At 50.9% G+C, this 10977-nt stretch overlaps 1 protein-coding gene and 1 long non-coding RNA gene across 6 annotated transcripts in view; one reads left to right on the top strand and one right to left on the bottom strand.

Moving 5' to 3' along the window:
• Nucleotides 1–698: 698 nt before the first annotated feature.
• The window catches only part of PLB1 (phospholipase B1), a 121358-nt gene continuing 111079 nt past the window's right edge, over nt 699–10977 (bottom strand). The window contains exons 54-58 of the mRNA XM_066266803.1: nt 9909–9990; nt 8843–8947; nt 8217–8312; nt 3960–4034; nt 699–2485 (exon numbers count right to left, since the gene is read on the bottom strand). Coding sequence (XP_066122900.1) covers nt 2282–2485; nt 3960–4034; nt 8217–8312; nt 8843–8947; nt 9909–9990 — 562 coding nt within the window. The 3' untranslated portion in view covers nt 699–2281. The remainder of the gene's footprint in view (nt 2486–3959; nt 4035–8216; nt 8313–8842; nt 8948–9908; nt 9991–10977) is intronic.
• Nucleotides 3473–8836, top strand: LOC136330258 (uncharacterized). Of its 5 annotated transcripts, none has more exons than XR_010730262.1 (6): nt 3473–3815; nt 4591–4886; nt 6428–6576; nt 7960–8148; nt 8230–8292; nt 8660–8836. It is a non-coding gene; the product is annotated as an uncharacterized lncRNA (long non-coding RNA). The 5 variants fall into 5 exon arrangements; XR_010730258.1 differs by having other exon boundaries at nt 3473–3890; XR_010730261.1 differs by having other exon boundaries at nt 3473–3890; nt 6380–6576.

Here is a 10977-nt window from a genome sequence, read left to right as displayed (position 1 = left end):
GATGACTAATACAGATTTACTGTTAAAAATAATGCCTGGTATACAGTAATACACAGGTGATGTTGGTTCACTGGGTATTTAATCTCTTCTATCTCCTGAAGTTTAATTTTCTTTAATACCAATATATTTAATTTCTAGAAGTTCTATTTGATTCTTAGTTCTTTCATAAGTCTGCCTTTATTTTTAAAAAGAATGCTTTGTTCTTATCTCATGTTTTAAACTTTTTGTCTTTAATCTTTCTAAACAAACTTAGAGTCTGTCTTCAACACTGTTATAAGACATTTGTTGTGTCTACTGATTCTCACAAGGATTGTTCCTTCATTTTTTTCTGAGTGGAGCAGGTATGTTGTCACAATTGTACAGAAACAGAAATTGAAGCTAGAAGAACACGGATGGGGCCTGGGTCCTCTGGGGACTCTATTCTGTTTTGCAAAAGAGATGAGGAACCTTTATGAGAGGAAGGCAGGCAATTTTCATCCACTCATTACGTCCTTGTTCCCACAGCCCTCTCTAGGCCTCCACTTCCCTGACAGTCTGGACCCCACCTCAGCCTCCACAGCAGAGAAGGAAACTCATTTCCATGTGTGCAGTATTTTAGAGTGACAGAGCATTTTCATATACACGTCTTATTTGCCAGCAGGCCTTGAGGCAGGAAAGGTGGGTACTCAGAGTTCACCTTTTATTTATTTATTTATTTATTTTCCATTTTTCTGAAGCTGGAAACAGGGAGAGACAGTCAGACAGACTCCCACATGCGCCCGACCGGGATCCACCCGGCACGCCCACCAGGGGCGACGCTCTGCCCATCCTGGGTGTCGTCATGTTGCGACCAGAGCCACTCTAGCGCCTGAGGCAGAGGCCACAGAGCCATCCCCAGCGCCCGGGCCATCTTTGCTCCAATGGAGCCTTGGCTGCGGGAGGGGAAGAGAGAGACAGAGAGGAAAGCGCGGCGGAGGGGTGGAGAAGCAAATGGGCGCTTCTCCTGTGTGCCCTGGCCGGGAATCGAACCCGAATCCTCCGCACGCTAGGCCGACGCTCTACCGCTGAGCCAACCGGCCAGGGCCAGAGTCCACCTTTTAGAGAGCGGGTATCTGAGAAACAGGCTCAGGCGGTGATGGGGTTCGCTCAGAAGGCCACTCATTCCAATGGTAAATCAGGGCTTCTGACTCACATTCTTTGTCATCCCAACTATGGGATCAGAGAGGTACTTAGAATGCAGAAGATGATGGATTCTTTTTTGTTTGTTTTTTATTGAGGTGAAATTCATAAGACTTACAATTAGCCATTTTAAAGTGAACAAGTCAGTGGTATTTAGTGCATTCATGAGGTTGTACAATCACACTTCTAAAACTTCTCCATCACCCCCTCCCTGGGTTTTTGTGCAGAATAAAAGGAATAATCAGGGTAGGGCACCCAGCTTAGGGCCTTGCCCCCAGTCAGGCCTGGACTGTCAGCCTCTCCAGCTGTCTCAGCAACCTAGTAATGTAGAGAGAAGTCTTTCCCAAATTTAGCACCTTGAGGGAATCAGATTGGAGATATGTGAGGTATTCATGTCCCAATCCTTTTATTTTTTAAAGTGACATTTCAAAATTGCCCTCTTCCAGGAAACATTTCCCAATGTTGGAACTCCTCCTAGTCTTGAGAACAATCCGACACATTTACCCACAATGCTCCGGTGTTGAATCACACTGCCATTGAGCTTCTTGTCTTTTGAAGGAGTTTGTCTTCTTGGCCAGGTACTGCACGGCCTTGGAAGTATCACAGTGTGCTGCGTTGTTCTGGGTACAAAACAGGTGCACGACAGGCATGTGTTGGATTATATTGGATGGTGGCCAGCCAGCTCCCAAATTCTAGCCACCACTGGGTGACCAATGTTTTCCCCACGCTTGAAATAGTGGGTTTGGTGACTGAGGAGATGTCCCTCCAGCTGGGCTGGACCCTGATAGGGGTTGGTCTGGCCCTAGTCAGCCATCACTAGGGCAGCTCTGGCTGAGACGACATGAAAAGCTCTAGCTCCCACACCTGTGTTGTACAACAGATGGGAGATGGAAGCTTCAAGCAGGTTAACCCAAGAATAGAACAGCTTAGGCCTTATTTAAATCTGTCATTTCCAGGAGCATAGGCCCCAGGCCTCAATAAGTCATGATGGTCCTTTTGGCTTCCTACGTCATCAGGCGTCGAAGCAGGTGCTCTCTGTGCTGGTCAGGGGAGGCTGAGTAGGGGGCGATGAGGAATGGTGTGGCTGGGCATTTAGGATGAGTGCCCACACATGCCAGTGGGCCTAGAAGCTCATAGTATTCAGGCTTATTGGGGGATTTTCCCTCCGGCGACTTCTCATGGCTCTCCAGGCCATCACTGCACTGACACCAACTGCAAGGCCACCTCCTGCTGCCACTGGCACGGCCCAGGAGAGCACCTGGGGGCCTGCGTCAGCCTCGTCCTGGAGTAGCCGACTGTTCCTCAGGGTGTGCAGGTAAGGGCTTTCCTGTGGAGGAGAGGGTCAGGGGAGAAGGGCCTCTGAAAACCACCCTCCTGCCAACCTTCCGCTCACTCAGTCCCTGTCCTGGAGATGCTACGACAGCCTTGCACAGGTCACAGCTGGTCCGTGTGTAAAGCTCCCTCATGGACACTGTGCCAGGTCTCCTGAAGGAGGAGGGGTGCCCAAAGGGGTCGGCACCAAGCTATCACCTCTCTGTGTGTCTCCTCGGCAACTGCTTTCCTGTCAACCTGATTGCGGAAGGTTGGGAACTGACGAGTGACCAAGGAAAGAGTCCTGGGGAGCTGGCAGAGTCCCCAACTCTGTTTCTTCTTGGCCACCCCTGGACAGCTGTCCTCTGCCTTCTGTTCAGGGGTGCCTGGGAGCAGAGAAGGTCAGTGTGGGAGGACAGCTGCCTCTGTAGCAGGTCAGAGAACCCACACTGAGAGGGGCCGGGAGAGGGGGTGTGGGGCCTGCCTCCCTCGGGGGAGCCCTGTGCTCGGGAGCTGTGAGAGTGCCTGAGGGGTGAGAGGTGACCTCTCTCATTGGCCTGGCAGGAGATAAGACATGTTGAGAAGCGAGCACATCACAAAGGAGCCTGTCAGTGTCTTATGAGAGGTGTAAACAGAAGAGAGAGGCCAAGGCAGGTGTGTGTCTGGGGCGGGAACAGGAGGGGGAGATAAGGTGGAACAGTAGCCCCGAAGAAGGACATGGAAATTTCCCACAGGCAGAGCTGGGGGCAGGGCCCCCAGGAGGAACAGAGGTCAGGAGGAAAGCGCAGGCTCGGGCAGGTGAGCAGTCGTGGGGCTCGCCTGGGAGGCTGCTCCATATTCAGGCGCAGAGAGTGTCTCAGGTGCCTCTCCTCAATGGGCAGCGGGAGGGCCTCAGCACTCTCCACAGTACGCAGTTACTTCCAGGAGGCTGCTCCGTGTCTGGCAGTGATCATGGGGTGGACGAAGAGGGGAGAAAGGACCGCTGGGGAGCGAGTTAGGGACTTGTCAATGGTCCAGGCGAAGGGAGTAAGGGACTGGAAAGTGGCAGTGGTGGAAAGGAGGGACGGAGGACTGCAGGCTCCCAGAACAGACACGGTGTCTTATTTCTCTCTGCCTCCCAACCCCCCACTCCTAGTGGCTGCCTGGCATGGGAGAGCTACTCAACCTTAAGAGGGAGCATGACTCAGACCCCTCCGGGTAGAGGGTGACTCAAGGTTCTGGCCAGTGCTCTCTGCCTTCCCGGAGTGCTTCTCACTTTGGTGGGGACCTGTTGCTTTCTCTTGCCCCTCCCCCATGGCTGCCCACATTCTGAGGAGCCAAGACGCCGTCAGGAGCAATGAGGAGAGGTGAGATTTGAGAATGGTGGCGGTGAGTGAAGGTGCACAATGCCGCAGCCTCCCAGAAGATTTTTGTGTCCCCAGGTATCTAGATTAACCTCCCCCGTCCCCATTAGGCATCTGTCCTTCTGGATAGGAAGGACCTTTACTCACAGGAGAGGGACACTTGAGTTTGGTTCGGCTGTAGGTGAAGTTGTTGGAGGTCGTCTTACGGCCCACTGGTTCCAGCTAACGAGAGAAAAACACCCCTGATTCCCTCCGAAGCTGGGGAGGCTGCCCTGTTGGGAGGGGTCTCTCACCCCACACTGCCTCCATTTGCAAGATTGAAACCAATCAAGAGGCAAGGTCCACGGCAAAGACCAGCAGTCCTGGGGCCAGAGCTGGACCTGACTCTCGCTCACAGTGACAGGTCAGAGTCCATCAGCGCAGAGTGGGCGCCCACGTCTGCGTCCTGGATTTACTGAAGCCAGGAGAGCACGACCAGTCAGTCTAGAGACCACAGTGAGTAGAAGTTAGGGCCCAGAACCTCCATTTCTTGTCTCCTTGTGGGTGGCTGTGATTGCAGAACTCTGCATTTTCAATTCAGAAATGATCATAATCTCATTGACCAACTTCTTGAAGTGTGTGGGGCTAGTCATTTTCAGGAAGACTTTGAAAATGCATTAGTTACCACAATATACCGCCACTACACATTGGTTACCATGACACGGTTACTACATTTGGCTTATCACCCTTAAGAAAATGCATTTTCTTACTTGAGCATCTTTGCATGTTTTTCCCATAGATAAAAAGGTTTACTGGAAACACTCCTGGGAGCATTTGTGGTTCAGAGAATTTCTGCTTAATACTTTTGATCCTGGGACCCTCCGAGAATGAGCTGGATGTAGCTGTACCCCCTGCTCCCAACATCTTCAGCCAGTAGTCTAACCCACGGCATGTGGCCAGCCCGAAGAAGAATGGGAACCTGGCACGCTCACCTATTCAGACTGTCCTGAACCTCTGGCCTCTACCACCTTATAATCTGCATCCCTGCCTGTTTCTGACCTCATTGGCTCCTGACCCCCAGGTACTGCCTACGGGGTAAGTGAACATACTCTGTGCCAGCTAATGACCATACCTGGCTCATGATCTTGTTTTTTGTTGTCTTAAAGCCTTTATCCCTGCTTCTTAGTAACACAGTTAGATAAGTGGTAACAAAATGAACACATCTATGTAACCAGCATCCAGATCAAGGAACAGAATATCACCTGTACCCAGAGCCCCCTGCCACCCTCTTCTGCCATAATTCACCCCAATAAGACCATATATTAATTTTCTTGTTTTTGAAATGTATGTCTATATTGCTGCATGTTGTTGAAGTTCATTTCTCAGCACTGTAAGGTATTCCACTGTACGACTTTTTTTTAACCATTCGCCTGTTGGTAGACATTAGGGGAGTTTTCCATTGGGAATTATGAACAGCACTGCTGCAAAAGGTCTGTCTGCATCTTTCGGTGAACCCATGTGTTCCTTTCTGGTGGGAATAAACCCGGGAGTAGAGTTGTTGGGTCACAAGGAATCCACACGTTCAGCTTTAGTAGATATGTCAAAGAGTTTTTTCCAAAGTGGTTTTAGGCATAAACTGTTTTTAAAAGTCTCCTGATGATTCTATTCTGCAGCCCAAGCTGAGAATTGCTGTCATAAAGGCTGTAAGCCCAGAGACAGGGCTGCCAATCAGGAGGCTTGGTTGTCACCCAGCACCTGGGCAGATGCAACTAGTAGGTGACAGAGGGATTTCTGCAGGAGGAAGCAATCAGCAGTGAAGGATTAGGCATCAGAAAAAAAGAGAAGGAGAAACTCTATAAGCAGACAGAAGAATAAAGAGGAAGAGAAAAACATTTCCTGGTGCTGCTTGTATTTCTGGCTTTGCCAAAGTCTCTGGCAGAAGCATAAACTGTTAAGAGAGGAGGGGCAGGAGAAGAAAAGTTTACAGTGCTTGCTGCCACGGTAGGGTACCCTGGGAGCATCAGCCAACGCCTGCAGACACGATGTCATATGACTGTTATTATGAGACGTGAATTCACCAGTTACATATGTGCTTATCTGGCTGGGAGCGGGAAGGCCAGGTGGTGCTGTGTCCAGAACACTAGGCAATTAGACTTGAGTGCTAATCCCTGCTCTACCACTAACTGGCTGTGTGATCCTGGCCACATGGCCTCATGTTTCTGAGTTTTAGTTATAGAGCATTCTGGCTGGATGACCTCTAAGAGCCCTTCTCGTTCTAAGGGCCTGTTATTGATTTTATATCACTCTAGGGGTGAAATACCAGTAAGAGAATAATCTGAAAAGTTGGCCTGATGCAATCAATAGCTTTATATCTGGGATGGTTTTGGATGAAAACACTGGACTATACAATTATTTCCCCAAGTTATATAGCATAGGGTAAGACATCCTTAGATGGTTTTAGTTCAGTTTTGCTTTGTTATTGTTGTTTAAATTCGAAATACAGCAGGGACAGTGATGGGTGGGAACCACGGGCAGTCTTGTAGCATTATCGGTATGGCTCTGTGGCAGTGTGTACCTTTCGTTTTCAGATCTAAACCCCTCCCACTTGCCTTTACACATAAAAGCTTCTCATGCAGGGGAAAGGGAGAACTGCTGAGCTGTTCTGGAAGCAGAGGCCAGAGCTACATCCTTAATTCAAGCAGAAAGAGACCAAAGGACCTTGTCATTTTTGAGTCATCAAGCCCCAGGAGACTCCTGGCATTGGGCAGACTCAGAATGCCACCAGGTAGGAAGGCCACATTGATGGAACTGCTGGGAAACAAAAGATAAGGGCTGCCCTGGCCGATTGGCTCAGTGGTAGAGCGTTGGCCTGGTGTGTGGGGGACCCAGGTTCGATTCCCAGCCAGGGCACATAGGAGAAGCACCCATTTGCTTCTCCACCTCCCCCCCCCTTCCTCTCTGTCTCTCTCTTCCCTTCCCGCAGCCGGGGCTCCATTGGAGCAAAGAAGGCCCTGGCGCTGGGGATGGCTCCTTGGCCTCTGCCCCAGGCGCTAGAGTGGCTCTGGTCTTGGCAGAGCGATGCCCCGGAGGGGCAAAGCATCGCCCCCTGGTGGGCAGAGCGTTGCCCCTGGTGGGCGTGCCGGGTGGATCCCAGTCGGGCACATGCGGGAGTCTGTCTGACTGTCTCTCTCTGTTACCAGCTTCAGAAAAATACAAAAAAAAAAAAGAATAAAAAAAAAAAAAGATAAGGGCTAAGCATTCTGGGCCCTTCTTGGAATCTGGGTCTCCCTGAGTTCTCGGTGGGGAGGGAGGGATTTCAAAAGCAATGGAGTTGTGTGACTCAGCCACTGAAGGAGAACTGAACTTCAAAACAAATATCTATAGAAGAAATGAAGTCTACTGTACCAACTTGGATTAAAAAAAATTACTGTGTGGAGGGAACTTAAGGATGTTGTCATCGAAATCCAGAGTCCTGGGCTGAGAGTGTGATGAAAGATTTAGGAATGGGCAGAAGGTGACGTCAATGGGAGGAAAACAAAAGGAGAGGAAGGCGAGTCTGTAATTAAGACGGCCTGCTTACATGCCGTTCTGAGCAGAGGAGATGGTGCAGCTAAGAGAAAGTCAATCTTGTGAGTCAGCCGAGGGAGCTACCGGACCTATCGGATGAGCTGACAGGTGTGGGGATATTTGCACAGTGGTGGTTGGCAGGGACACGGCGGGCCTGGACTGCAGTACAAGGCGCAGGAGTGCAGACTGTTTAGTCACCATGGGAGAATCGAGGGAACATGCACATCAGGGTGGGGATTGGGTTACCCACTGAGACTACATCAAAAGAAACCAGTGGATTGGAAGGCATTTCATGTGCTCTGTGCAAATGTGCCCAGGAGTGAGTAGTCAGCTGTGAAGGACAGAGGCAAGGCCAGGTGTCCCTGCGGCCCCGGGGCTGCATGTTCATTGCGAACGGTCCCCCTTACAACCTGAAGAAAGGTGGCTGCCTGGGAAACAGGCTGGGCGGCTCTTTTCTTTTTGCTGTTGAAAGAAATAATAGTCGAAAATGTATTCAGACTAGAATGATGGGCTGACATTTGTTCAATGTTAATGATTTGCTGGATGCTATTCACACATTACCTCAAATTTCTGAGATGTGTCATTTTCAATGTTTTTACAGATGTTGATGCAGATGGCCAAAGAGACATTGTTTGCCTAAGGTCACACAGTGAGGGGTAGAAGCTGTTATTTTCAGCCAGTCTATCTGATTACAAAGTCATCCCCCATATTGCTGAGAGAATCAAATCTGCCAGGACAGGTGAGGCGCGCTGCCTTGCTGAGCATCGGGGAGAAAGGTGCCACGTCACCGGTAGGTTTTTGTTGTCAACGTCCTGGGGTGGCCCTTTGACACAGCCCACTCGGCCCACAGGCACTCACCATGTTGTTCCAGAGTGCGATGGCCATCTCGGCATGGCCGCGTTCCGAGAAGTGGAAGCAGTCCTCGGAGAAGAAGGTGAGGTCCGCTCCCCCTCTCTGTGACCAAAGGCAGGGGGATTACCTTCCTGGGACAGGGGCACCGCTACCTGCCCCCTACCCACCTAGGAGGTGCCCTGGGCACTTCCCTTTTCATCCTTCAACTCTGCTGGGAACTGGCTCCGATATTGATGGAAAAATTCCCCAATTTTTGAATTTTTATTTTTTAAACAGATATGAATCATGGCCACCAGCAGCCCACCCTTTTCCTTCCGCATCCCTACCCTAACAGTTGAAAAAGAATAACATTTTTAGGGAGATTTTCATTTATCCCAATCCAGCAAATAGCAGGGCCGTGCCTCAGGCCATTGTGTGGCCAATGTTGTTTTTCTCCTGCTCTTTCCAAGTGCATCTGGATTCTAATTATACTCCAAAAAGGGGTGAAGGGGAAACAGAAAAACCAACCTCTTGGGAGCCCTCTTAGAGACAGAGAGAGGATAAAAAAAAACCCACATAGAAAAGAAAACACATCATCGAAGATATGGCCTCCCTACACATGTGCCTCTCAGAAGTGCCTGCAGCTTACTTACCTCGTTCAGGGGGACAAGGGTGTTTTGGAAGAAAGGCTGCACGACCACCGTGAAGTCCTCACGCTGCAGGTACTGGTGCCAGTAGGAGAACCTGGACACGCCACTCTGCGGACCGGACGGGGAGAGAGGCTGCTCAACCCTCCACCGAGGATGGACAGCTTCTAGTCCGACTGCCTTGGGCTGGTCGTGACGGGGGCCAACCCACCCTAGATAAATGTGGCTTAAAGGGGTCTCTGCAGGAGTAACACCCAATTCCACTCTGAAGACTGGGTAAGGCTGGGTCTGAGCTGCCAACCAGACTCGTGGGCCAAAGGCCTCCCCTGTTCTCACTGCAGAGGTGAGTTAGAGCACGAGCTCCAGTTCAGATCCTGCTCAAATAGAGACCATTTCAATGCCAGTTCCCCCAAGTGCTCGTGGACTGGGGGGGAAGGGGGGGTGAGCGTTCATAGACTTTGAATAGAAGTGCCAAAATGTGTCTAAAAGAGATAGATTAAATGGGCTTATTCTTAAGGAGCTTATGATCCATTTGAAGTGGGACAAGATGTGGAAAAAGCATGAGGAACATGTGGTCAGTGAAGTGTAGGCTGAAGCTGACATGGGGAGATATGGGGGGGGGGAGTCCAGTCCGGGGAGCAGCTTAGAAGAGGTAAGGCAACATGCCCCGTGCGTGAGGTGCATACGTTGCAGAAAGGCTTGGAGTGGACATGTCAAGGGAGGGACAGTAAGTTGGGTGGGGCTAAGCCTTATGTTCTTAAGAAGGGAGAGAAACCAATTGGCCATAAACACTCCCCCTCCCTCCTCTGGGCGGGGGATTGTGGCCACACATGACATCCATTCTGGGAGCTGAGTGCTGGTCACGGCTCAGGGCTGACTAGCCCAGGACTGGGAGGTGAGAGCTCTCTCAGCTCCCCTTCTGAGATCTCTTACTCCCCCTCCTCCCCAGACTCGGTGTTCAGTTCACCTGGATACATATTTCAGGGCTGGGCTCTGCCTTTAGGGAGTAGTCCTGCTCTCAGCAGTCAGGGTGCCTCCCCTCTGGGGTAGGAAGAGGCGGGTGCAGGGTTACCTGAAAGTTCCAGTTCACTTCCTTCAGTTTTTGCATCTCCAGGGAGTTCTCCTGGGAGTGTAGGAGGCAAGTGCAGCTGCTCCTGTAAGACAAGGCCCATGGAGAAGCCCCTTGGGGGCAGCCTGGCTCTGGCCCCCCCACACACATACAGAGAAAGCTGCTACCCACAGGGGCCTGGACCCTGTGCTGCCTCGCATGGGAAGGTGGAGACACACAGGTGTCCCCAAAACACAGCCTTGCTGACTTGTGGACCTAGGCCTCAGAACCGAGCTCTAAGGTCACAAGGTCCAGTACTTGTTGAGAGAGAAGGTGGAAGAGTTGGCACCCGATGCCTGCGTCTCTGTGTGGACAGGCTGCCCATGCTCTGTGCCCCTGACTGCTCCATTCCAAGCTTGTGACTTCTGGGCTTTCTCCAGGAAATGACTAGTAGGGAGGGCTGGAGTTTTGGAAGGACTGCCATGATGGCCCAGTCTTTCTTCTTCATGCTCCCGAGGCCTCCCCTCTCCACCTCTAGCTACATGAGACTCTCCCTCAGGGCTCCAGAGCGGGCAGTCTCCTGAGAAGCCAGGGAGCATCAAATCAGCTTGAGCTACCTGACAAAGTAGAATGTATGGCCAGCAGATGCGGGAGGAGCCTGTCATACCCCCCAGCCATTGGCTGCTCTATCCAGGGGCTGGGTTCCTAGCAAGAATGGGAACTAGATTGTCATCTTCCTAGCAAATCCATTTAACACCAGATAGGACTTCTAACCTCCTAGGAAATCTCCTCCTCCCAAAGCAAAACTCTAGGAGACTCTCTGGTCTCAGATAATGGCACCTTCCTGCCAGGGTCACAGCTGAGCTTTAAACAAATTCTAGCCCTCAACAGAAATTCTTGTCCTGCACTGGCTTTCAAGGACAGTTATATCAAGGATATTATAAAACCCTCTTTCCTGAGACACTGCCCCATGAGGGCCAAGAATTTTATACGCACGTCCTATAGACCTCCCGTCTACTCTCTAAGGAGATTGCACAGGTGAGGAGTGATAGGCCCAGAGAGGGTGGGGCGGTTTGGTCAAGGCCCCACAGCT

Source organism: Saccopteryx bilineata, chromosome 3 (genome assembly GCF_036850765.1).
Source record: "Saccopteryx bilineata isolate mSacBil1 chromosome 3, mSacBil1_pri_phased_curated, whole genome shotgun sequence".
Classification (NCBI taxonomy): domain Eukaryota; kingdom Metazoa; phylum Chordata; class Mammalia; order Chiroptera; family Emballonuridae; genus Saccopteryx; species Saccopteryx bilineata.
This window is presented reverse-complemented; position numbering and strand designations above follow the sequence as displayed.